General features: G+C 36.2%; 1 protein-coding gene across 2 annotated transcripts in view; it reads right to left on the bottom strand.

The window, feature by feature from the left end:
• The window catches only part of LOC120527722 (serine/threonine-protein kinase 32B-like), a 307820-nt gene that overhangs the window by 136459 nt on the left and 144103 nt on the right, over nucleotides 1–27258 (bottom strand). For both annotated transcript variants that reach the window (XM_039751472.1, XM_039751473.1), the window contains one exon: nucleotides 14263–14436. In XM_039751472.1, coding sequence (XP_039607406.1) covers nucleotides 14263–14436 — 174 coding nt within the window. The remainder of the gene's footprint in view (nucleotides 1–14262; nucleotides 14437–27258) is intronic.

The following is a 27258-nucleotide window of genomic DNA, read 5'->3' on the forward strand; positions in this document are numbered from 1 at the left end:
TTCATGAGCCTGAAGCACCACTGGTGTCTGAATACATGGAAAAATTGACCTTTGCAGATGGAGAAGCAGTCTTGGAGCTGCCCAGGTATTGGTCTCTCAGCTGTCTCCATCCCAGTACTGCTGAAACCAATTGCATTCCAGGTTACAGATCTGATCTTCACGGGTCTCCAGCACTTCCACTGAAGAGCCATTACAGTGCTCAGCGCCGACAGTACAATATAATACTACAAAAATACAAAGTGTCCAATTTCCACTTCACTGTAAATAAATGTAAACTATGATGTAATCAAGGCTAGTTTCTGTCATGTTAAATATTTAATTTGCACAACAATTACATCAGAACTACAATTATGTACAGTCGTCAGATTTTCTGAGATGCTTTCGCAGTGAAGATTGCAGTATGGTGGTGAAAAGACTGAAATCACATGAATTAAACACAGTCAAAGTTAGAAGTATTCAGTCGATAAAAATGGCTCTCTACAGCTATGAAGGTCAAACAATTGTAGGAAATTGAGGTACAATTGACCCACGCTATTTGCATGTTGAAAACTTGAAAATACAAATTGGGAATGCTTTTTACTTTTTATTTTTGCAGCTTCATTGCAGTTTAGGCTGAAAATGAAACTGCAAATGGGGTTATTTAATTTTAGTTTTAATTTTTGCAGCATTTTTGCATGCAGACTTTGAAAAAGAAATTGCAAATGGGATTTTTGCATTTTCATTTCAATTTCTGCAGCATTTGTGTGAGCAGACTTTGAAAATAAAATTGCAAAAGAGAGATTGCATTTTTATTTTATCATTTTTATTTTCATTTTTGCAGAAAATACCTATCATAACATGAAAGCCTGTTTGAAGTTTGCAAAGAAAGGCACTTAAAGGATTCAGAAAACGAGAAACAAAATTTACTGGTCTAATGAAACCAAGATTGAACTGTTTGGACTCAATTGTAAGCACCACGTCTGGAGCAAATCAGGTTATTTATTAAGTTTATGGCAAAGAATGTTTCACTGCAAAAATGTGTTGTGATAAAAAAGGGATGTTGTTGTCTGTAATCATCAAGATATATTTCTCTTGCTAGATTTTAAACTCCATTGCACAGAGCACTTTGAAATTTCTAAAGTGCCCAATGCCACCAATGTGCATTCTGAAGGGAAGAATTTGAGGTTGGAAGGTTGCATCATTTCATGTATTACCCACTCCAAAGGAAAGCTATATCCAGAAATTAAGATGCTATGAATAGAAAACGACACTAGAAAGATTGAAAAGAAGATAATTATATTCACATCCATCCATCCATTTTCCAACCCGCTGAATCCGAACACAGGGTCACAGAGGTCTGCTGAAGCCAATCCCAGCCAACACAGGACACAAGGCAGAAACCAATCCTTAGGCAGGGTGGTAACCCACCGCAGAGAGTACAGTATGCTAAAATTAATAAAAGAATATAGGCTTGAAAACCACAGTGACTCCTGCAGCCAGAATTGAACAATAACTAGCAATCAATGTAAGGCTGTGTTCTCGGAGCATGGGCTCTTTTAACACACCTGTATTTAAGTTACATGCATATAACTGGATTTTAGCAATGCACTGTAATCTAATACAGTAAAAAAAGTACTTAATAAGTGAGGCCACAAGCAGCTGGAACAGACAATATTCAATGGGGAAAGAATGTAGTTTTGGGATAACAAAAGGTTACTAACGTGTACCGTTGGATAGATACAAATCTGTTCCAAGTTATATTAACAAGCAGCAAAATGTATGTTCTTATTTGATTAAATGGCTTCGGCAACCTTATGAAAACAAATCTACCTAATGGATAAACTGAAGATATTCTTTCCGGTCTGTACCTTGAAAATGCCTCTGACTCCACTGAAAATGGATATACAATCATCTAAGACCCCATTAAAGGAGAAAATTGTATTGTCATACAGTTTTTCCATAGCTGTTTTGTATATATGGGAGTGAAAACCACATTTACAAGCTAGTGAAATGCATTCTTTCTTTAGATCTTTCTTCATATGACTTCATATTTCCACCTTGGTTACTGAGAAGGAATATACTGGTACCTCCTAAAGGAAACACTCCCATCTGTTAAACTATATAGATGACTAATGCCTATCTAATGCTTGTTACATTTACATCATATCCCTGTCTTGGGGGCATGTCATTCAAATAAAAGTTATCAATTATTTAATATATTATAAAGATTGTTGAGTTCATGCTTTGCATTCTCCCTCTTACTTTTATTTAATGTATTTTTTTTTAAATATACTATTCAGAAATGGCAGTTATTGTATGCCAAGTCTGCTATGAAATACATTTGAATTTTTAGTTTACACTAGTATGACTATTGCTGTATGTCTTACCCAGGATAGAACATTCAATGGCATGGGCTAGCATGGTCCACTTTTTAAACAGAATTGATGCAAAAAGATTCAGATCACTGATGTGTATGATGGTGGCAAAGGCTAGGAGGTGAGCTACCTTGAAATCACCTGCCTGTCATTTTTATTTTCATCAGTACTGGGCAGGTGTACTAAAACTGGAGTTCAGTGAACATCACATGCACATTGTGCACGTGTGCACAGCAGTTGTCCATCAAAAATCCTGTCATTATGCTCACTGATCTGAAACAACATTGAGAGTGTTTTAGGAATGGAAAAACATTTTTCTGTATAGAGAGCATCATGCAATGCAGAAACCAGCAGCTTTGTTTCTCTGTTCCTTTAGTCATTCACACCGTATTGATTGTCCACTGACCTGGCTCATTTAAAAATAACTTAAAAATAGAATGGGTTTTATTGGCAATTTTCAAAAAATTTAAATGTCATACATTATCCATCCATCCATTTTCTAACTCGCTGAATCCGAATACAGGGTCACGGGGGTCTGCTGGAGCCAATCCCAGCCAACACAGGGCACAAGGGTCATACATTATCTTTTGCCATTACTTTGACTTCACATACATTTTAGCATTTTGAAAAGATATGCTACAATTAAAATGGGCATTGTGAGTGGCACAATATAATAAGTGCTATTTCCTATGACCCTGAACTGGATAAACATTCTGACTGCGCTAGTCCCAGCAAGCATACAGCACGAGGGAGGAACAATCCCTGAATGGGGCATCAGCTAATTGCTACCGCTGTGCCACCGTGCCCCCATGTTTAATACATTTCATCATAAAAATGATATCAAGTATACATCCTAGTATTCTAAAAGCACACAGCTCCAAGAGGATAGCTCTTGGAAATGTAAATCGACTTAGAAGCCAGTCATCATCATCTGTAAATATATGCACTCTTCTATTGACTTGAATTGAATTTCTTTATTGTCATTGTGTGGTAAAATGAGATTCAATATGCAAATCCTCCATAAACATATTTTCTTAGAAAACAATAAAATAACAACAATATGATAAAAAATGAAAAATATACAATATGAAAGCATAAGTACAATATACATGTACATATAGTGCAGATGGTTCATAAAGTGGCTCAGGTTGTGCAATATTACAGTTGTAGTGCAAGTTCACAGTGAGGTAATTGTAATTATAAGTACAAATAGTTCTTCCAGGAGCACTTGATGGACAGATTGACTGCATTTATAGGTCTTGGGATGAAACTGTTTGAGAGCCTCGAGGTCCATGCAGGAAAAAGCTCTGAAGTGTTTGCCAGATGAGAGAAATTCAAAGACTGTGCGCATTGCTGAGTGGAATCTGTGCAGATACTGGTGGCTTTCCTGAGGCAGTGTGTGCTATAAATGTCCTCCAGGGCTTTCCGATCAGCTGCTGCAGATCTGTGATTCCACACACAGATACAATTAGTTAAAATACAATGAGTGGTGCACTGAGAGTAACAACGCTAAAGAAGCTATGGTATTTGGAATAGTTTGGCCATTGTGTGCACCATTATATTTTTACAGAATGATTACAATCAAATTTGTAAATAGTATGCAATTAATTTATTTTATATATATTTGATAAATCCTGCGTCATTGATGTGAATCTGAAAAAAGGGAGATCACACAGAAACAGTAGCACTGCTTTGACGCAAGGTGCTGCCAGTTTGCAAAACCGAGCAGAAAATGCATACGTAAGGTCTGAAGCTGCCATGAAAATGTGTGTGGATTGATACCAAGTTTAGTTTTTATGCATCTCGAAGTGAGTTTGAAAATGGGTATACGAAACATTTTTGTGTGTTTGCACCGTTTATAAATGAGGCCCCAGGTCCAGAACCTCATTTAGTATTTGTAACAAAAAGGAAAGACCTAGACATTGAAGATGCCATCAAGACATCAACTTGACTTCTCCAGTTCGTGTTTCTCTCACTCTCATACATGGATGCTTCAACTTGTATTATTTTTCAGTCTATGTATGTTTACAGAAAGTATTGTTTAAGCTTTTTGACTTTGGAGCAAGGGTATGTTTAGGGTTCTACATACAGACTTTGCTATTATTCATTATTATTTATTTAATTTATATTGTTTGCTGCTATTGATTTTTTATTGCTTTATTATTTATATTTCTATACTTTGCCTGCTCAGCTTAAGTGACTGAAATAAATAAAGGGCACCTGGGGTGGGTAAATTGCCACTTTTTTTCCCACCATTTTAGAAGCTGAAAAAGGACACCTCCAGTAGTAAGCAATGTGAGAAGAAGGAACATGATGTTGGTGTGCAGCAATAACTAATGTGGATCAGCTCCAGTGTCTAGGGGACACATGTCTGGTTTGCCCAAGCCAAAGTGAGTACTGAGGAGTGACAAGCTGAGCAAGCATAACAGTCATAATCGGTGCTTACAGTAGTGGCCAGAGGTTTACATACATTAGGAGTATTGGTTAGTCCAGTGAGTGTTGTCAAACAAACCCTTTTTATGGTGGCACAGAGAAGCTACGAGATCATCATGGTCACTAATGATAATTTAATAGGCCTTGGCCCTGTTAAAGTAAAAGAAATTGTAGAACCTTCAGCACCACTTATTTAAAAATGTAAGTGGGTGTATTTATATATTTGAGCCTGTATGTATCATTTTGACCCTGCGTGGATTTTAGAAAATCCAAACTAAATTCAAACTTGTGCACTAAATTCTGTTTTTTACAATCAATAACGATGTAGGTTGTACAATCATTCCATCCCAGAAAAGGAAAAGTTCAAAGAAATCATTGAAAGCCCACAATTACCAAGATATTCATGTCCATGATGAGTATATGTGAGCTTCTGACCACAAATATCTGTGCTAGTGTGTGTGAGTCTTTCTCTGTGCTTATCTGTGTGTGTGTGTGTTTGGTGGTTGTTTTGTGTGTGTGAATATTACGTTTAGCGTGCACAAGAGTAGATCAACCCTAAATTAATCTAGTGAGCTCACAATAATACACAAGCATGGAAAATAAATAGAGGAAAAACGGCATTGCATTTCCTATTTTAGGAAACACTAATATCAACTGATTTAAAATGACTTTGTCATTGTTATTATACTGTAATTAGTACAGCTGTTCTGTAATTTAGTGGGTTGTTCTGCATTGAAAACACTTTTTGTTTATGCTGTGCTATGCAAGATAAAGCATTCGTCTATCTGATGTTGCTTCTCTGTGTGAAATAAATTAAAGTTTCACTCATTCTTTATCTTGAATTCTCAAGAAAATATGAGCAACAAACAATTAACATTTTAGCATTTACTATCAAATTAAGCATTTATAAATTTTCAAAGCTCTACTGTGAAAATTTGATTCACCCTATAAATCATATTCTAAAGTCTAAAAAACACTTCACTTTACGGCACAATTTCAATTTCAAATAAACATCTACAAATAATAAAATATGCCAAAATGTACTTAGTATGCAGTTTTTTATGCTATTATATTTTAAGATGCATTATCTTCCACAAAGTAGTCTTGTCACAATCTAAGACATGTTATGCAGTCAGTGTTTGAAAGAGGTCAAACAGCCTTGTGATCCCATTAAAAATAAGATTCACCCTTCAGATCAAGCTTTTAGGTATCAAAACACTTCCTCTTTCTCGCTTGACTATTTCTTATTTTTTTTTTCTCTGCTTCTTGCTGTTTTGTCAGCTGTAAATAAAGGTAATGAATTATTTATGTACCATGCACACCTCCCCATCAAAATTGTTAGCACTTTTCTACTTTAGGCCTGATTTCTGTTCAGTTTCTATCATTGTACTTATATTTTCTCCTAATCTATTTATAAATATTGATTTCTAGATTTTTTTTTTTTTCAAGTCACTCAAGAGTCTGAGTCATTTCAAACTTTATTTTTATCATCAGATTTTACAAGAATATGTGATTTACATGAAAATTCAGTGCCGGTTTCCTTTTCAATCCAGTGTTTGCAGTACGATGAATAATCCCACTTTTAATTATTTAACATCCAGAAGCATCAGACTTTGGTAGTCTTTGTACTTCTAAGTGCTCCAACATTATAATATCTGATATCAAGTCTTATCACCCATTTCAAAAAGAGTCATCATTTTTCAAACAAACCTAAGATAAAGTGATATTTCAAAAGGAACAGCCAGTAGTTTTTATCTATAAATTAAACCTGTCAATTAATACCATGTCTCTAGTTTTGTTTTCATTTTTAAAAACAAACCACATCTGGCCCTTTATTATGCCATCAGGCTCAGAGTTGCAGGATTACCTGTGGCCACCTGATGGATCTATGGCAAGATGGCCTCAGGAGTTTGAAAGGACATTTGAGAGTTCTTGAACTGCCCTAGAAGTCACCCTGTGTAACCAGATTTTAAAAATATACTACATGATAATTGTGATTTGTGAGCCTAACTGTGTTAACAAACATGGACATGAAGTTAGGACAATTCTTTCAGGTATGTATTTTTGTTGATTAAAGCAGGCCTGACATATCCATCACCTAAGGCCAGACCCATCACTTCCAGACAGAGGCCATGAATAATTGGAGTAGGTGCACTGTGCACAGATAGGAAAAATAGATGCTATTTGTGTCTTAGAAGAGCATATAGTCCATATATAATAGACCTTGGTGGTAGTTACCCATACCTGGCAAGTTTCATATAAAGCTCACTGAACATGCAAAATCTGAGAGTATTCATAATTATGAGGGAGCCTCTAGAAGTCAGAAACTGTGTGCAAGGAGAATGCTTCCTGTACTTTGTCAAACTGCACCTACAACCATCAGCATTTCTCACTCAAGAAGTTGACAATGACTGTACTGCTCTAATGGCTTCTCTTTGGCCTGGATATATGCATGCATAAATGATTATACTACATTGTATGCTGACAGTGAAAGCAACATTTTAAAACAAGTTAAATTTATATATACTAGGGGGCAAAGCCCCCTGCTCGCTTCGCTCACACACCCAACAACACCCCCAAACCTGCCCCACGCTGCTAAGTGCACAACAAATTGCTGCTCGTGCCTTTTTTCATCCAAATTTGGCCGATCGCCCCATGCCATTTCACAAACTGGCTGGCCAAATCCTGAAATTGAGGAAAAGATCAGACATTGGCTGGTCAATTTACAGCGACATTGGCCAGTTCCCAATTTGGCCAGACACTTCCCGCTTTGGCCAACTTTGGGTTCTGGCCATAACATACTGTATATATAGGGTCAAGTAAGTCCTGCCATTTCTATAAACAACATAATCCCAGGGAGCAAGCAACCCCCCCTCCCGCTGGACTATGTCCTACAAGTGTCCCATGAAGCTTGGTGCAAATGACTGTCTGGAATTAAAGCAGAGTTGGATTAGATAGATTAGATTAGATTAGATTAGGCAAACTTTATTAATCCAATGGGTAAATTCAAATTACAGTGGTAGAAACATAAAAAACAAGAATATAGACTCACAGGACAGATAATACAACCAACCAATCAATAAATAAATAAATAAATAAAAATAACAATTAAATTTGGTGGATGCATCGTATTGCCTGATGGCAGTGTGCAGAAAAGATCCCCAGAGATGATTCGAAGCACACTGTGGTGGAATGAGCCTGGGGCTAAAAGTGCTCCAAGAAAACACCTTCTAGAGGGGATTTTTCATGATGGTGTCCAATTTTCCACATCATCCTCTTTTCCACAACAGCTTCCATTATGTCCATAGTTTTCCCTATGATGGAGCTTGCTTTCTTGATACATTTGTTCAGGGGCCGTGCTAGTTTTGTGCTCAGGCTGCTCCCCTTGGAGAACACAGCACAGAACACCACACTGGCTTCTATGGACTGGTAGAACATTTCCAGCAGTTTGCTGCAGACCTCAAAAGACTTCAGTCTCCTTAGCAGGTACACTCTACTCTGGCCCTTATTGTACAGTGCCACTGTGTTGTCAGACTAGTCCAGTTTGTTGCTTATATGGACCCCTAGGTACTTGTAGCTCTGCACCACTTCCATGTCCTCTGCCTGAATGGTGATTGGTCTAGGAGGCTACTTGGCACATTGGAAGTCACCAACTGTTCTTTTTTCTTGATGATGCTGAATTGCAGGTTGTTGTCCCTGCGCCACAAGACAAAGTCCTCCATGACTTTCCTGTACTCTGACTCATATCCATTATTAATGCAGCCTATGATAGATGAGTCATCTGAAAATTTCTGTAGATGGCAAATGTTGGTGTTGAGCTGGAAGTCTGTTATGTAGAGAGGGTAAACAGTAAGGGAGACAGAGCAGTGCTCTGAGCTGCTCCAGTATTACACACCACCATTTCTGAAACACAGTCTCTCTGCCGCACAAAATGCAGTCAGTGGGCAGAGATTAGACTGAGAAGGAAGAAAGATTATAGGGCAAGTGGAAGAGAGATCTTGGCACTTTAGACTTTCACTGTACTTTGGGTGATGGATGCGTAGGCCAGCCACTTCACCAAATATACAGTATATGAGGAAATGAACCTGCATAGGGAGGATAGGTGAGGCAGCTTGGGTTTGCTTTCACATTCCACTACTCTCTGTTCTCATTTTTCTTTTTCCTGACTTATTTTACAGCTTCTGCTAACAAGAACTTGTGCAATATGGATTTTTAATTTCTGTCAGCATCTACCACATTCTTTTTTTATCGTGCTTTTAATTGGTAATGACCAGCTCAGTTACAGCAAGATAAAACAAAAACAAAAGGCTTTTGTCAGTACATGCCTTTGAGTGCTCTAAATCGATTCTAGTAAATGCCTCTAGGTCTCTGCAGCTGTCAGACATATGCTGCTCTATACATTATCAAAGAATCCCTAATACTAATATGAAAAATATATAACAGATTTAAAAAATAGGATGGCACCATAGAGAGAGCTTCAGGAGATATTATAGGTTTAAATTTTGAGAGATATTAATTTATTTTCCATAACAGCTAATAAAATCTGAAAGTATTGCATATTTGATTGCCATTAATCACAACAAGAAGGACGGTTATGTGACAAATCACTAAAGTCAAACAATGAACATTTTCATGACTGTGTTACAAGTGTCAGAAATACAAGTAGTTTCAAATCATTTAAAGCCTCATCTTTCATTCATTATTCTATGCTACGTGTTTGAAACGTCAAAAGTGATGGCTTACTGAATGCTTCTGAGACGCACTTATGTGAGTACGGCTAAATTTAAAATGAGTTTTAATAATGTGTCAGTCCAGTTTCAGCATTTTTGATATCTGTCATCTGTTGCCTCCAGTACTTACAAAGCCCACTGATTGCTGTTTAAAAGCAAAGCCTTCACAAATAAAATGTGTGTGTCATTTAGTTCATTTCAATACATTCATTTTTACAGGATGCGCATTTGCAACTGTTGTGAAGTGACACACGAACATGTTATTGTTTGAGATTAAAGCAAATCCTTTTCATTTTACTAGACACTGAACTTATAACATGTCAAAAGAATTCAGGCAAATATTTTTTAGAAGCTTCACTTCTGCTTGAGTGCATATGGTCAGACAAGACAATAAACAATAGGACATGATTATTCAGTTACAAAATGATATTTTTGAGCAGTTGCCAACAAGTATTAAATGTGCAGTGACGCAGGGTTGAATGTGTATGCCATGAACCAATGATTATGTAAACAAAATTTTTCATCTTTTGTTTTTCTTTGTTAATGCAGTTGCTTAATTTTCTTACAATGTATATGAAAATGTAGATAGCTATAGAAAGTGCTAAAGCTAAATTTTATTTTTTATAAATAACTAGCCGTCTCCTGTGGCTCCGTCCACGTAGTAGTGAAATAGGACAGCGAGGAGGGCCCTGTTTAGCTTCCTATTCCTGACATCATGCTTCCCCCTCCCCTTGGCCTGCAACCTTGGATTATGAGAATATATCGCTCCTGCAAGAGAACTCAGCGCGATGAGAGAAGTTGCAAAATCAACAGGAATATTCAAGCAAATTATTGAAAAAATCCTAAATCTAAATCCCTTAAGTAGTTCTTTCGCACCCCAAGGAGACACGGTGATACAATAGGAAACAAATACAGTTTTGTTTACCTCCTGTTTGCTCGATCAGCTGCTGGCTTACTGCTGCTGCTGTGATCTGCATCTCACAAGGCGCTTTGAACATTTAAAATCCTATATAGCAGCTATCTTTGTCATCTACTCTTTGTCTTTTATTTCCAGCCCTGGGCGTGGTTTCACCAAATTGCAACAAGGAGCACCCATAAGAGATCAAAGAGTTATGGCACAGATTATACTAACAGTATGGAGATACTGCTGCAAGGCTGAATATATGGTTGCTTTTATTTTTGCAATGGGAATTTTGTAATCTTGCGAGATCCACTGTGGTAGATTTTGAAGTTGCATGACCTATTGACAAATTTCCTTGCAGCTTTCAAAATTCATTAGAATAACTAGTGATTAAACTGTTGAAAATTTATGAAATCCATACTGTGAAGACTTAAACTAATTCTAAAAATTATGCCAGGTTGTTTTGAGCAGTCTGTTATAATGGCTCTCAGAATTCTTTTTAAATGTAGAATATAATTAACTTCACTGTAGGGGATCTTATATATTAGGGATGCGAAAGAGGCTGTAATCTAACTCCTATTTTTTGCAAAATCAAATACAGTATATGTATAGCTTTGTTGTTAAAAAGGTAAAAAAAACTGGCTTTATGTAAAAATACACGAAAAGTCATAGAAATTAAACTGTTTCTTTTCTTATTTATGTATGAATTTATTTATGTTATTTTAATCTTTGATCCATATCCATCAGTAAGAAAAATTGCAAAGAAATGGTGACTAATAAAACTTAATGATGTCTCAAAGTACTAATATAGGCTTCAGAAAAGCATCATTGATTGGCTCTTTCATGGTATACAGTCATCACTTTCCCGAATCCGATTTTCCATTACAGCATAGTTGGAGAGCAACCCATATCAAAATGACAAAATGAACTGCCCAAGTCTGAATGTGACACCATTTCATCCCCTTTTAGCACCACTGATGGCAAATTCAGTGTTAAAAAATGTAGAAGTAATGCTGACTGGTACTACCCAAGCCCACGGCAGGAGTGGAAGAAAGGCATTGGGATTGTAGCCTATCAGAGCTAGGATAAAATAAGCAATGAAATAAGCCCTAGGGACAAAAAGGACAAATAGCTTATGACTGCAGGACAGTCAAAAGAATAGGAGGAAGAGAACAGAATGTGATAGAAAGCAGAAAACTGTGCCAGCTAGATCAGTGAGTGAGATAGTTGTGGTTTTCTTGTTTTTATGGTGTGCCCTGCACCATAAAATTGGGCTGATGAAAGAGAATGAATTGGGCTAATAAAGCAAGGTGATCTAGTGTCCACCAAAAGATTATGTGGTGTCTCCAGTGTGATTTCTTTGAGGGTCATTGCAATATATATATTACAATATATGTTGACAAGATTGTATTAAACAATTTCTGCAGACACAACACATGCATGTTGTGAATTCCCATTCTTGCACATCCCAAAAGCATTTTACTCGATTCAAATATAGTGACTGGCAAAGCCACTGAAAAACACTGAAGTCAATGTCATGCTCATGAAACCAGTTTGAAATTACTTTTGCATTGTGACATGGTGCATTATCATGCTGGAGGTAGCCATTAGAAGATGGGTAAATTATGGTCATGAATGGATGAACATGGTTAGCAACAATACACAAATAGAATGTGTCTTTGAAGAGATAACTGATTGGTATTAATAGGTATGAAGTGTGCCAAAAAAACGTTCCCCACACAATTACATCACTAACTCCAGACTAGAATGTTGACCCAATGCAGGTTGATGTATTGTTTCAGACTGTTGGTACCAAATTCCGACCCCACCATCCATGAGCCTCAGCAAAAATCAAAATTATTCAGACCAGGCTTTGTTTTCCCAGTTTTCAACTGTCCAGTTTTGGTGAGCTGGTGCCCACTGCAGTCTCAGCTTTCTGTTTTAAGCCCATCCACCTTAGGGTCAGATATGTTGTGCAGAAAAAAATCCCAAGAGATCAACAGATACAAAAATTCTCAAACCAGTCTGTCTGCCACAGTCAAAATCAATAAGATTATATTTTCCCCCATTGTTTGTTTTACTTTAACTGAAGCTGTTGACCTATAGCTCTACGATTTTATGCATCAGGTTGCTGCCATATGATTGGCTGATTAGATAATTAACCCTGGCGAAGCCTCACAAACCACCTACAGAAAGAGTTTCAGCTAGCAGCAACAGCAAAATGAAATAAGTGTTAATCAATAATGTAAGAAAAGCAAAACAAAAGAAATATACAGTGAACTAAATATTAGTCACAGATACTTCCAGCAAACCAAGTGAACCCTTTTTTCCTCGTATCCATAGGCACATTTACTTAGAGGAAGCCATCATTGTGCTTGAAATCTGAACACTATGATTGTTCTATAACATTCTCACTTCACTTGAAGCATATCTACAGTTTTTTGGTGGCTGTGCTGCAACATGACCATTGAAGGCATTTCTAACAGCAGTTGCATATAAATGTTAAAAGGGTATAGGTAGAGACATGTCATACGGGCTTCTAGAAATAAAAATAAATGGAAAAGTAAAGGCTTTCTTTATGGGTAAATCAGGAGAATAGTCAAAGGCCTGGCAGGGAGTCTGGTGTATTGTGTGAAGTTCTGGTCACCATGGTACAAGAAAGACATAGACATACTAGAAACTGTGCAAAGGAGAGCAACCAAGTGCATCCCAGGACTTAAGGACTGAATGTTTAGTCTTGAGCAGAAAAGACTGTGTGGGTACCTAATCTATGTATTTCAAATCCTTAAAGGCACTGAAAAAGTTCATCCAGCAGCATTCTTCAGTTTAATGCTGAATCACGTACCCAAGATCAGGAGAAAGCCAGGAAACACTTCTTTAAAGAGTTGTGGGACTCTGGAACAAACTTCCAAGGCATATATTTGAAGCAGAAACCTTGAAAACCTTTAAGAAGAATCTGGATAGATATCAGGACAGCTTAGGTATGAGCTAAACAAAAGGGCCTAAAGGACTGAATAGCCTCCTCTCATTTGTTGAATTTCTTATGTTTAAAAGCATGAAAAGAATGTGAACAAAACAATTGTCAATGTAAAAAAGAAGATTCAAATATCAAAGAAAAAAAAAGTAAAGCTACATGCCCACAGTAACCTCCATCCATATTGTTTGTTGTTACATTTATCCCAGACCTAGGATAGTGACTGCTGAGCGCTGCCACTTTAAATGGTAGTTCACATTATGCCTCATATCAATGTGACTGGCATCATTGCTAAAACAATTTGTCTATAACCATATCAACAAAATGGCATTGGCCCATAAGAAGAGCAAGAAGGAAAAAGGTGGTATGATACTGTTATAAATGATAATATCAGTGAATAGAAATAAACAAATTATAAACAAAAAGCAACATGCTCAAATGCACTTTTACAAAAATGAGTTTCACAAATAAAAAATTAGCCTATTGATCTGTGGAAATTGAAAGCTGAACTAAAAAAGTTCAACAACAGAAAAAATAAAAAATGCTACTAGAATAAATCCAATCCAGTTAAATCCAAGATGTGTTTTTGAAATATTCTTTCTACATTTTTTTGTGAATGTGTAAATAAAGATGCATGCCTATATTAAATATAATGTAATGCACTTTTAAAATTGACTGTATTAAATGCAGTGCTTGCTTTTTAAATTAGAGGCAGGAAGCAAAAGATGAAATATGAATCACGATTGTGTAGGATAGCTAAAAGGGTGTCAAATGAGTAGGTAACACTGGGCAAGTTTAATAATTGCAAAAACCTGTCAGAACAGAATGAAGCAAACTGCTATTGTGGTCGATACATCCAATGGTACTTACCGATGGATTATATGACAGCATTGCAAGTAGTAAAGAGCAAGTGCTAATTCACAGATATAAAGTTTTACAGTGTCTTCTTTAAAATGCACATTTTGCTGTAGATGATAACGCAGGTCTCCTCCTAATAAAAGATCCACAACCATAAACATGTCCTCTTCATCTTGAAATGAATACCTACAAAAAAAGGCAACATGTAAAATGTTTTGTCGGTCAGTTGTTTTTATAATGTGCTTTTTAGTGGCATCACTGCATTAAGAACATCTCCCAGAAAATGACAATGTGGTGCAAAAATTAAAAACATAGTCAAGTCACCACAATAATTTAACTTACTCTTAGAAGGGTCATAACAAACTCGACTTAATTATTATAATTAATTTTGGTAACACTTTATAATAACTGCACACTATGAAGCATTAGTTAAGCATGACTAAATACTTTGTTCATCATTTAGAAAGCATCGCTTCCACATTAATTGGCATTAGCAACCACTTTATAAATGCGGTAACACTTTATAATAACTGCACACTATGAAAAAGTGATTGCTAATGCCAATTAATGTGGAAGCGATGCTTTCTAAATGATGAACAAAGTATTTAGTCATGCTTAACTAATGCTTCATAGTGTGCAGTTATTATAAAGTGTTATATGCTCCAAGATAATCTTCTTTCCTTGTAACACTAGCCTGTTTCTTGGTTGCTTGGGCAAGCCCATCGATCCTGCAGTGCTTTTGGAATACTGTCCCCAACTCTTTGATCCTATCTCAGGCAAAGATCCAACCTAAGATTGCCGACAGTCATGCTCCTAGGCAGGCCCGCTGCCAGAAATATTTGGGCACCAGACAACTGGGTACATGTGGGCCCCCTGCCTTCCCCCAGGTCCCCACATGCCAAAAAAAATCAAGCATGAAGGGGCCCCCTTCCGTTAGGGCCTTGAACGAGAATCCGGTTTGTCCCCGGCGGTGGGCCTGCTCCTAGATCTATGGATTTAAATAGAGCAGCGGGTCTGCTATGGTGGTTGATCGTTGTTGTCTTTCTCTCTTGTTCACACTCATACACACACACATACATACACACCCTGTGCACAGCGTCTCACCACTAATGTTTTTCATGGTTACTTTCTTGTAAGTGCTACCTTTAGTGCTTACATTTCATGCTGCATTAGTTACAATAATTTTTCATTTGATTAACAAAATTAGTCCAATTAACTTGTTCTTTATCGCTTAGTGACTGAAGTGGTATCAGATGTTGTGACATTTAATCCTGTGTATCCCTCAGTTTGGTTGGTCATGTTCAATACAGTGAATATTAAACATCTACAGACCTTTACTGAAATTTCAGCTTTGTTGAAGTAAATGGCATTTTTTCACCTTAATTAAGACTACGATCTTGTAATAACCAATATTTACCTGAATACATTAGTTTAGGACAGGGGTCCTCAATCCCAGTCCTGGAGAGCCGCAGTGGCTGCAGGTTTTTGTTCTGACCTGGTTGCTTAATTAGACAGCAATTCTTGCCAATAAAGCACTAACAAACTATGAAATTAAATTAACTCTGCTATGTCAGGTCATTCTCATATCCTAGATTTTCTTTCCCTTTCTATCATGCAAATGATTTGAAGGCTAAAATGGACGAGTAATTCTCAGTCCTTCACTTTTTTCTCTTCATTTTTCTTCCAAGTATTTAATTAAACCCAATAGTGCAGATAAATACACACAGGTGTAAATGTAAATAAGCTAAATGGAGAAATGCTGCTCTCTCTTGTCATTTGCATGTTATTGATAATAAGGAGCAATTAAAATAGCTGTTTAAGACAAAATTAAGCAATAAGGGCTCAAAATCACTAAAGTGAAGCAGAAGTGTTACTTTAGCAATAAGTGCTTTTTATTAAGCAACTGGGTTGGAGCAAAAACCTGCAGCCACTGCGGCTCTCCAGGACCGTGATTGAGGACCCCTGGTTTAGAAGAAATAACAAGAACAAAGAACAAAAATGCTCAATGCATTAATTTCAAATATGGGGTTGCCCTTTAACTCTCTGTGTGGTAGTATGGTTGTAACTGAAGAGCTCTAGAGCACCTTAAACAACATCATTTTAAATAATGAGAATCTTCTAAAGAAAGACAGCTCTGTTCAGTGGTCCTTGATAGACTAAGCTTCTTTCACTTCTGGAATATAGTTGTGACATACTCTTCATCGTTTTGATAATTTTGCATTTATTAAAGTGCTTCATGACTGGTAAGGTACACATAAATTTGACCCATGTACTGCCACGAATCTGCGTTAAATTTATACTGAAATAAATACATTTTTTTACAGACAATACAAGAGTTCCTCTTTACAGTTTTCTCTTTAGAAAATCTATTGGTATGAATAGCCCTTTAATAGGAAGCTTCTCTTTGAAATAAAATGTGTGTTTGGTTTTATTTTTTTACTGCAATCCCATATACTCTTTTACTTTCTAGTTCTTTTCCCACTACACCCTAGTGGTGGCAAAACATGTACAGATTACACACACTTTGCAACTACTTACTTAGCTCATAACGTTGGCAGGCATTAGCAACAAGTACACATATAAACAAACAAGTGTGTAAAACCTATCACAGATAAAAGCTACTTCTTTTACAGTTGTAAAATATACATTATCATTGCATTAGATAATACCATCAATAGTATAAAAACATATTTAGAATCAATGCAGTCTGCATAAATAATGTATATAATTTCTGCTCTGATTATCCCAAAGATCTCTCTTCTGTCTTGATTTTCTAGCAATGTATATTGTAAAATACAATTTAATATGATTTCTAAACCATTGTCATTTTTTCAAATTATTTCTTAGGCAAAAACATTTCCTCCTTTAAATGTATTCTAGAGACAGTAGATAATTTTTCAGCTTTTCTGTTTATAGCTGTTAATAAAATCTATACTAGGACAAATGCTCATTAGTTTATTTTTATCATATCTATTTTCCATTATGTTGGGTCTCTCTGGCTTTAACATACAGAATCAGTCTGTAACCCTCTCACCTTCAGGTAAGTAATCTGTAATTTTCTTGTCGCTTCCTAAAGCATTAGTCAATGTTTTAATTACTTGTGTCAGTCAGAAAGCCGGTTAATATTTAAATAATTTAAGGTGAACATGTTTGACACATGTGATCAATTATTAACAAATAAGAAGGTAGTATTTATCATTTTTGCATGTTCTGGAACATTACTTTTTTAGCAGATATAGCTCAAAGACAACCTTCCAGCTGTTTTAATTTCAATCAACTTTAGGCCACCCTGAAAACCAAATTTCATATTCCATCTTGCTACAGAAAAAAATAATATAAATTATTCATTTTGTTTCTGGCCAGTGAATGAATGCAGAATATGACATCTACTTTGCGACTTTGGAGGAAGTGAATTAGGATGCACCGATGCCTACTTCCCACATGGATCTTTTAGCTGGAGTGAAGAATAATAACTAAGCATCTAATTATGTTCTTTATTTGAGCCATGAGGACTGAGATTCCCTGAAAACCCTTCAATTTAACAAATCACTTGCTTATCTGGAAAATCTACCTCCGGTGCAACTGTCTTCTGAAGAGAGCTTTTTTGCTTTGAGTTTTGCATATTTTAGCCTTTAGGGCTGTTGTGACCATATGTCTGTCAATCATTTATGAGTAAGAGCAATAATAAGAGCAATGAGGGGCCTGAAATTTGAATGTGACTTTTATAGTAATTTAAAAAATCCAAAAATCATTGAAACTTTGATTGAGCCTGCTTCTTTTCAGGCTAAGATGTTTTTTTTATACTATGTTTGCAACTTTGATAATGCATTTAAACCTATGCCCTAACATGACTTCTAATCTCAAGAATAAAGGAAATTCCACAGTGATTGCTAAAAAACATTCTCACAATCATACTCGACTATTTATTTTGAAAACAGTGTAAAGGGAAAAGCTTAATTCAACTATGAAGACAAACATAGAACAACATAGACAACATTTTTAACAGAGTGACAGTTATACTTCATTTGCCAGACTTGGTTCACATTTTAAGGCTTCATGCCTCTAGTGTCATTTCACCTCACTTCATACATCCCATGGGAAATTTTCCAAAGGTATTGAATAAGTTAAAAAATTGACACAACAGTTGATCATACAGTTACAGTTATTTTGAAAGTTTACAAAGCATTCCGAGATGGTATTACTTGCTTCATATCAACTGGTATAGACTATCACCCATGCTAAAAAGCTTACAGTAGAGGCAGATTCTTAAAGGTGCCTCAGTAGTGTCATTGCTATCTTTCCTCCAGAAAAGGACAATTTAAAGCAAATAGAATCAGACCTTTAACTATCATTGCACTCTGTTTAACACAGAATATTGGACATTAATAGTGCAATTGAAACAAAAGTGTTTTATGGTTTTGAGAGGTGCCTATATATTTTAGCCTTGCATTGGATGAGTCTCGTGATGTTCAAGACTAGCCAGAACTGGTAACATTTGTATGTTTTATGTCAGAAGATTGTGTAATAAGCTAAGAACCAGGGGCCTCATGTATAACGGCGTGCGTAGAATTCACACTATAACATGGCATAAGCACAAAAGCGGGAATGTGCGTACGCACAGAAAAATCCAGATGCAGGAATCTGTGTGTACGCAAACTTCCGTGTTCTTCCGCTACATAAATCCAGATCAGCGTGAAAAGTAATGCATGTGCATGCACCTGGTGTTCCGCCCCAACTCCTCCCAGAATTATGCCTCTTTGAATATGTAAATCAATATAAATAGCCCTTATGCTCAGAGATCTGTGAAAAGACAATGGCAAAACCACAAGGAAAAATAGAACAATTTCAGCGAATACCAAGTGGAGGCAAGGAAAAACTTACTATTTGTTGGTTTAAACAGTGGTATAAACAAGAAAAGGAAGGTGATCAAGTGACATAGTGTGTCGGAGAAACTCGACAGCTCAAGTTCACAAAGTCACACAGTGACCAAAATAAAAAGTCAATTATCAAAGTCGGTGTGAAATGGCAAGCTGTAGCCCACTGTCTGAGTGTCATAGGAAAGCTTCTTAGGGTACAGAGAAAATAAAAAGGCACACAGTGGGGAAAGAGCACGAAATGTCAACTTTAATCTCGAAATTTCCACTTTAATCACATAGTTTATTTTGTCATTAAAGTAGAACATCATAAACTTAATCTTAAAATCGTTTAATTTACTAGTTTCTCAAATCCCATCGTAATTAAAGTAGTACATTAAATGCAAAGTAATAAAAAACATGCATAATGGCTTTTTAACTGAACTTTAAAATTGTTGGCACATTTCTTCAGTTCATGTTTGTCACATCTGTCATGTATAAACAAAACAGAAAATATGAGCACTGCTATAAAAATTACTTTCCAGAATGAATCTCAGTATTTGGTTGATAAACAATTAATGAATCTGTAATATACTCCAGAGCTAACCTATGAAGTGTGAAAGCCAAAAAAACATTTTTAAATCAAATTTATGAGCTACTGGAAGCCAGTGCAGTTTCGCATAATATGGTCATGTTCTTTCTATTTGTGACAATTTTCAACAATAACTCAGCTATTGTATGTTTATGTAAGGATCAATACATTTTATTTTCTAGGTTCAAGGTTTACATTTAATCATGTTTACACAAGAAAATATGCAATTTGTCTACTCACTTGCATATAGCAGACAGAATTACAAAAAAATACAAACAAGACAGGTTAAAACAAACAGAAATTATAATATTGTATCATATGAAAACATTTAGTAGTCTGATAATACATTTTTATCTAAAACTTTTACATGATAATACTGTATATGACATTACGAATCATATATGAACCACATTCATACTGTGCTTTTGAATTAAGCACAGTAAGAACTCTTGACCAGTGAATGAGGGGGAGAAGCATTATGGGAAAGCAGATATCTTGTATATCGAGTTTTCTGGAAGTATTAATAATAATTTAGCAAAAAATACATGAATTTTGCATGTTTTGAGCATATGAATGGGTAGCAAGACATGTGGATTATGCAACACGAGTTATATAAGAAATTTTGTTCTTTTTTCTGTGGACAGTTTTCATTATTTGCTGTTGTCCAGTTGTTCATTAGGTCCTATTCAAAACAGAGATCTTTGTCATGTATTGTCTCCAATAATACATGAGATTTAAAATTTTTCTCAGTCATCACTACAATCTGTATGGAAAAAAAAAATTAATTTAAATACAATTTTTGGGTGGAGTATTCCTTTAAAGCAACTTATCCTTCCTAATTTACTGAAGTTATGTTCTACATGTAATGGGTGTCTGTTACCAACTGAGATGATTTACAGTTTTTTCAATATTACCCTTTAACCCACATTTACCAAGTCATCTACGTCAGCCCCAATAACTTTAGCTGCATGTTTGCTAATCTGCTCAACTTTTTAAAAATTTTGATTTGTCAGACTATTAAATCAGGCAATAAAATTGAAAGTGATGAAAAACTGGATAAAACTGTAATAAAAAGACAACGAGGTCCTTGTCCTTTGTAAACAATCTGAGTTTACAGAGAAGAAGTAAGCACTAATTGTTTTCAAAGTAAATATTTTTTGTTTTAAAATTCCTATTACCTAAAATAGTTCCTAAGAACACAGCCCCCATTATGGAGCTGGTCCTAAGCCTGGATAAATGGGGAGAGTTGGGATCAGAAAAGGTTTATCTGGCTGTAAAAACCATGTAGAACCTTTACATGACTAGTAATTCAAATCATTTGGAAAAAGACAGGGTGTACACTTTAAGTGGAACTTTGCCTGCCTCTTGTGGAAAGTGAGCAAGGGCTAAAATAGCAAGTACAGGAGAAGCTGAGAGCGGGAACCATCAATGTTGGTTGCATGATAGTAAAAGGAATGCTATGATGGGTAGAAGGAAGACAGGAATATTCTATGTCCATGAAACCAAATGGAAAAGAAATCAAGTCTGAGAGTTGGGGTCTGGTTACACATTGGTGTACAGTGGAGCACATGTTAAGGGAAGGAACAGGGTTGGGATCATCTTAAATACAAAACAGAGAGAATATCTAGAGGAGGATAAGAGGAAAAGTAATAAAGTAACGAGTGCCAGACATGACAAAGACAACACCTTAATACATGCAGTAAGTGCCTATGCTCCATGGGTCGGGTGTAAGGAGAAGAAGAATGACATATTTAGGAAACAACTGGATGAAAAGGTGGTGTCAGTATCAGAGGGAGATAGAGTTGTTATACGTCCAGATTTAAACAGTCATGTAGGCAGAGATAATATTGTAATAGCAAGGATCCATGGAGGTTGGGGCTTTGGAGAGAGGAGACTTTAGTAGCATGTGACATGGCAATACTAAACACCTTTTTCACAAAGTCTGAAGACCAGTATGCAACATGTTATAGTGGAGGCAGTGTGAATCAGATAGATTATATCTTGTGTAGATGAAGTCACTTAAACGAGATTAAAAACTGCAAAGTGATCAAGAATGAATGTGTAACAATACAGCATTGGCTGGTGGTAAAAGTTTGGGAAAGTCTAGTGATGGAAGCTTCAAAAATAAGACTTCAGTGATCAGGTTAGAGAATGAGTCAATACACAGGTCATTGAATGGTGGGAAGAAAGCAGTAAGGCTATTTTAGTATCAGAAACAGAGATGCTTGGCAAAACTTCAAGAAAAGGCCTTCCCAGAGATGAAGACGTGTCATGGAGGAATCAGGAAGTACAAGATAAAGTCAAGATGAAGAAAGATGCACAAAGGGTATATAATGCTGTAGGTGGAGTGGAAGGCAGCCAAGCTTTTACAGTGGGAAATAAAAAGGCAAAGACAGCAGTGGAAAAACATGAAAGCAAGAACAATGGGCAGTGAATATGAACAGTTGGAAACACAAGAGGGATGGAAAAAGATCTACAAAATCACTAAAGCAAGAAATAAAGCAGCAAAAGATTTTACACAAAATTAGACATGTAAAAGATGTCCTAATGAGTGAAAATTAAATCAAGGAAAGATGGAAAAATATTTTTCAAAGCTTCTGAATGAAGAAAACCCAATGAGAGGGTCCATAATAAATGGTTTAATATATGAAAAGGAAGCTTCTGAAATAAATAAGAAAGTGGTCAAAATGGTTTTGAAGAAAATGAAAAATTTAAAGGCTACTGGAGCTGATGGGATACCATCCAAAGTTTGAAGGGGTGGGTCTACTATGGGAATTAATGAGTAAGATTTACAATCAAAAAGGATCACAGATGCATGTAAGGAGAGTGTGCTCACCCTTATTTATAAAGAGAAAGGGGACATACAGGAGCGTGGAAAGTATTGTGGCATAAAATTAATGTCCCACACAATGACAATTTGGAAATGAATTAGGAAAAAGGTTGCGAGAGAAAACAGCAATCAGTGTCCAGATGAGGAACAAGTGATCTACTGTACAGCATATTCGCTTTGAAGTATGTAATAGGAAAGTATGGGAAGAAGGACAAAGAACTACATATAGCATTTGGAGATCTGAAAAAGGCATATGACAGGGTGTCACAACAAGTGGTGTGGAGGTGTATGACAAACAAGGGACCCATGAGAAGTACATAAAGCTAGAGAAAGATATTATGATGCTAAGACCAAAATCAGCAGTAGTGTTGGAACTACAGAAAGTTTCCCTGTGAAGAGATCATCCTTAAGCCCTTAAATCTCTGAGGACATCTTGGACATCCTAAGAAGTGAGATCATAGAAAAAGCACCTTCTGCCATGTTCTTTGCTGATGATATAGTTCTAATTGCCTCCAACAGAGAGGAGCTGTAACAAAAGCTTGATCTATGGGGAGAAGCTATGGAGGATAGGGGATTTAAGTTTAGTAGAAAGAAGACAGACTACAGTATGTGTGGTTTAAAGGAGAACTTCTAGAAGGAAGCATTCAGTTACTGTCACAAAGATGAAAAAGGGTAAATGAATTTATATGCCTTGTTTCTTATGTGACAGTAGACGGTGGATTAGTTAATGAAGAAGAAGAAGAAGGAGGAGACCAAAGCAGAGGTGGATTGATTACATAAGTAAATATCTGTTGGAGAAAGGATTAAATCGGAAAAAGCATGAAGATTACAATGTGAAGTCTAGTCAAAAATAGTGATCCCATATAAAAATGGAAAAAGCTAAGGAAGAAGATGAGTATGTAGAATAGTTTTAAAGAATGTATGTTCCGTCACTGTTTTCCTTCCTCATTCTCCAGAACAATGATGGGTGAAAATGCAGATTTCTGCTTGTTAAAGTCAAATATAATTTATTCAGTCTTTTTGAAATTCAAAATAATATAGTTCCCATTGCCCCAGTTTACTAAACAGTCCACTTGGTTGAAATAACAGCTTTCATCCTCTCCAGATTTGTGTCCGATTAGCATAGTGTCCTTAGCATAGTGTTGTTCTGTTATTGTTCCGTTTCAGTCAATTGCGTACAGTGTAATAGTAACAGAGACAAAACACATCTCTGAGGAGTCCTTGTGTTCGAAACAATATCTGTTGAAAAAGTGTCATGGACTAGGTCTGTCTGCAAACAATTTAAAAGACAGCCCTGAATCCATAATGTAATAAATGTATTATATTCATACGGTTCACTTTCTGGATCAGTATGTGAGGCTGGATTGCATTGAATGCTGAAGAAAAATCTAGAAGTATTCACTAACATAGCAACCAGGTTTATCAGTAAAAGTGTAGATTTGATGTAAGATAACCAGAAGAGCATCTTCTATACTTCTTCTGACACAGCAAGTAAATTAATGGTTATTAGTGTTGATCGACAATTTTTGTGGCAAAAAGGCTGTATTCACCAGTGGCAATGTTCATCGAATACATTTCTGTAAGTTTGCCTTGTGGCTAGCTTAGGCAAACGTTTTGTCCCAGTGCTCCATAATGTTTTGCAAGGGCAGTTTGAAATTACAAAGCTGTAGCAGCCATGCTCAGAACATTCATGCATGCGTCCTATACGATCCTTGCTGATATGCTCCAGGCATGCATGATGTCCAACCTGCATGCATTTAAAAAAAATAAATAAATAAAACAACAGCAACAAACAGAAAAAAACTTGCAGTATTTTCAGTTGAGGGGTATATTAGTTGATCATAATAAGAATATCATGAGCTCTTCCGCCGTATATTGTGAAGCATGCGTGTCTGTGGATCACATTCAGGGCTTCTCTAAGATATGTGATTCCAGCCCGGGTCAAGGAGGAACACTGTTGCTAATCATGTCCTCTCCTATTCCTCCCACAGCAGCAAGAAGATGCCCAGTGAGGGCGCTTGACTCCACCCCTTCCGGTTTATCATCTATAAGTCACTGGCTTGACAGAAGGAAGCGTCACTCTGTGAACAGAGCATGACAGAGCTGCTGGGCCCTTGACTTAAACCAACAATGATGCAAAGCCCAACTGTGGCTACTTTTTATTTGATTTCTTTTGTTGCCTTCATGTCATTGGGTGCTTATATTTTCATTCTTTATTGAGAAGTAAACGGGGACAAATGGGTTAGCACCACAACATTCTTTGCTTGGGACTTGCAGTTCCCCACTTGTCTACAATATAGAACAATGATCACTGTGCATTCAAATTTAGCCATGTGCTGCAGCTATGATCCAAAGCAATCCCTAAAGTAGTCCTCCCACTCCCTGAGAAACAAAGCACAGTAATCCTGTGAAATAATAATGAAAACAAAAGATTTGTTACTTTTTACAATTTGTTTCTATGTTCTTCATGGAAGAGGAAGCTGCAAAGCATCTACAAAGAAATTGGAAACAAAAGAGATGTTCCACCTGCACCCAGAGCCACAACTTCAAACAATGGAATGAGCCAGTCTCATGTGGCTGCTTCTCGCACTATTTATTTTATTTATGTTCATTTATTTTATTTCTTTTTATGTTATTCATGTTAATTGTATGTTTTTCTTTTATTCTATTATTGTAAAGCACTTTGGCCACAGAATTCCTATGTTGTTTTAAATGTGCTATATAAATAAATTTGACATTGACATATTATTGTTTACCCCAATATTGGAACCCTGTGAGCACAAAAATATATAATTTGTATTTGGTCCGTGTACTTTATGGTAATTGAAATTTCATTTTAGAAGCAAAAACGAAAAAACAAAAATGAAAGGAATTTTCAGATTTAGATTTTTGATTAAAGAATAAAATGAGGGAAAATAAGGTATTTTTTCATTCTTTGGTAACAAATAGCAGTCATAAACTTAAAATTACACATACTTTTCTGGATTTGTTTGTGATTCAAATAATGAAAGTGTAATAGCTGAAAAACAACAAAACAGACGCATTTTCGTTGTCTGAAACCGGAGGTACTTCTCCTTCTGCGCGCTTTTTGACGACACGTGTGAACAGTCCTCCTCACAACACATCGATCGACGGCCTTCAAGTTACACTGCATGGCATCAGCAGAGGATGGACCATTAAGTTGTTTTCCAGAACAGTAAAAGAGTGACACTCCAGGACGAGGACATGACTGTAGAAAAACTGAGTCACATCTTTCCGGTAAAAATACAAGCTTTGCAGACTTTGCTTCATTGATGTAACAGTTCTTTTATGAACGTTATTGTTGTTACTTACTGTGAAACAGCTAACATTTGGTGATTTCATTTACTAACACTAAGTCCGGAAATTTTTATAGGGCTAGCAATTTGAATACGTTTAAATGTGTGAATGGTTGCTCATTGACAAGTGTAACACATGTTAAGAAAACTTTCTGTAAATCACGTTGCTCTCCTACTTGTGCACGCTGTTATTACTCGAAACGTTTACTACCATTCAAATTGCTAGCACTCTAAAAATTGCCAGACTTAGTATTAGTAAATGAAATCACCAAATGTTAGCTGTTTCACAGGAAGTAACAACAATAACGTTCATAAAAGAACTGCTACATCAATGAAGCAAAGTCTGCAAAGCTTGTATTTTTACCTGAAAGATGCGACTCAGTGTCCTCATCCTGGAGTGTCACTCTTTTACTGTTCTGAAAAACAACGTAACGGTCCATTCTCTGCTGATGCCATGCAATGTAACTTCAAGGCCGTAGATCGATGTGTTGTGAGGAATACGTTGGGAGGTTCGCACGTGTCTTCAAAAATCGCGCAGAGGGAGAAGTACCTCCGGTTTCAGACAACGAAAATGCGTCTGTTTTGTTGTTTTTCAGCTATTACACTTTCGTTATTTGAATCACAAACAAATCCAGAAAAGTATGTGTAATTTTAAGTTTATGACTGCTATTTGTTACCACAGAATGAAAAAATACCTTATTTTCCCTCATTTTATTCTTTAATCAAAAATCTAAATCTGAAAATTCCTTTCATTTTCGTTTTTGCTTCTAAAATGAAATTTCAATTACCAAAAAGTACACGGACCGTATTTATTGCCAGTTTGTGGCCAAAATTTTGTTTATGGGTATAATTACATCTGGGACTTGTTGTTTGAGGCATGGTGGCACAGTGGTTAGTACTGCTGCCTCACATCTCACTCAGATTACATTTTTGGCCACAATAATCAGTCCAGCATAGTTGACAGATGCTTCCTTAGGCTCCAGAGAGAATTAAAGCAACATTGCACAATTATAAGCCAATCAAAGTTAGTCCAGCTTGTCCTTTCTGATTGGCATCAAAGCATTTTGCAAAATTGGAAAAGTTCACAAACGTTTTTTTCACTAAACTCACGGCAAAAGGATCTCTGCAACGTTTACTCATCACTAGTGTCTATCCGGAAAGGACTTAATCTGTCTTTGAAATGTTTTTCACCATTTTTTCTAGCAAGCCAGTAAAGAACGTATTGCAATAATTTGAGTCTACACACAGCAAAAACACGCAGCAACATTTCAGTGTCAGTATATTTAAAGAACAATTTCACTTACAGTATTTTAGCATGGTACAATGCATTTTAATTAACATAATAAAAATGTGGTGCAAATTTACAGTAAGAATTACAAATTGCAAATACAAATTGTGTCTCTCATGAATAATAAA

The sequence above is a fragment of the Polypterus senegalus genome, chromosome 4, assembly GCF_016835505.1.
Source record: "Polypterus senegalus isolate Bchr_013 chromosome 4, ASM1683550v1, whole genome shotgun sequence".
NCBI classification, from domain to species: domain Eukaryota; kingdom Metazoa; phylum Chordata; class Cladistia; order Polypteriformes; family Polypteridae; genus Polypterus; species Polypterus senegalus.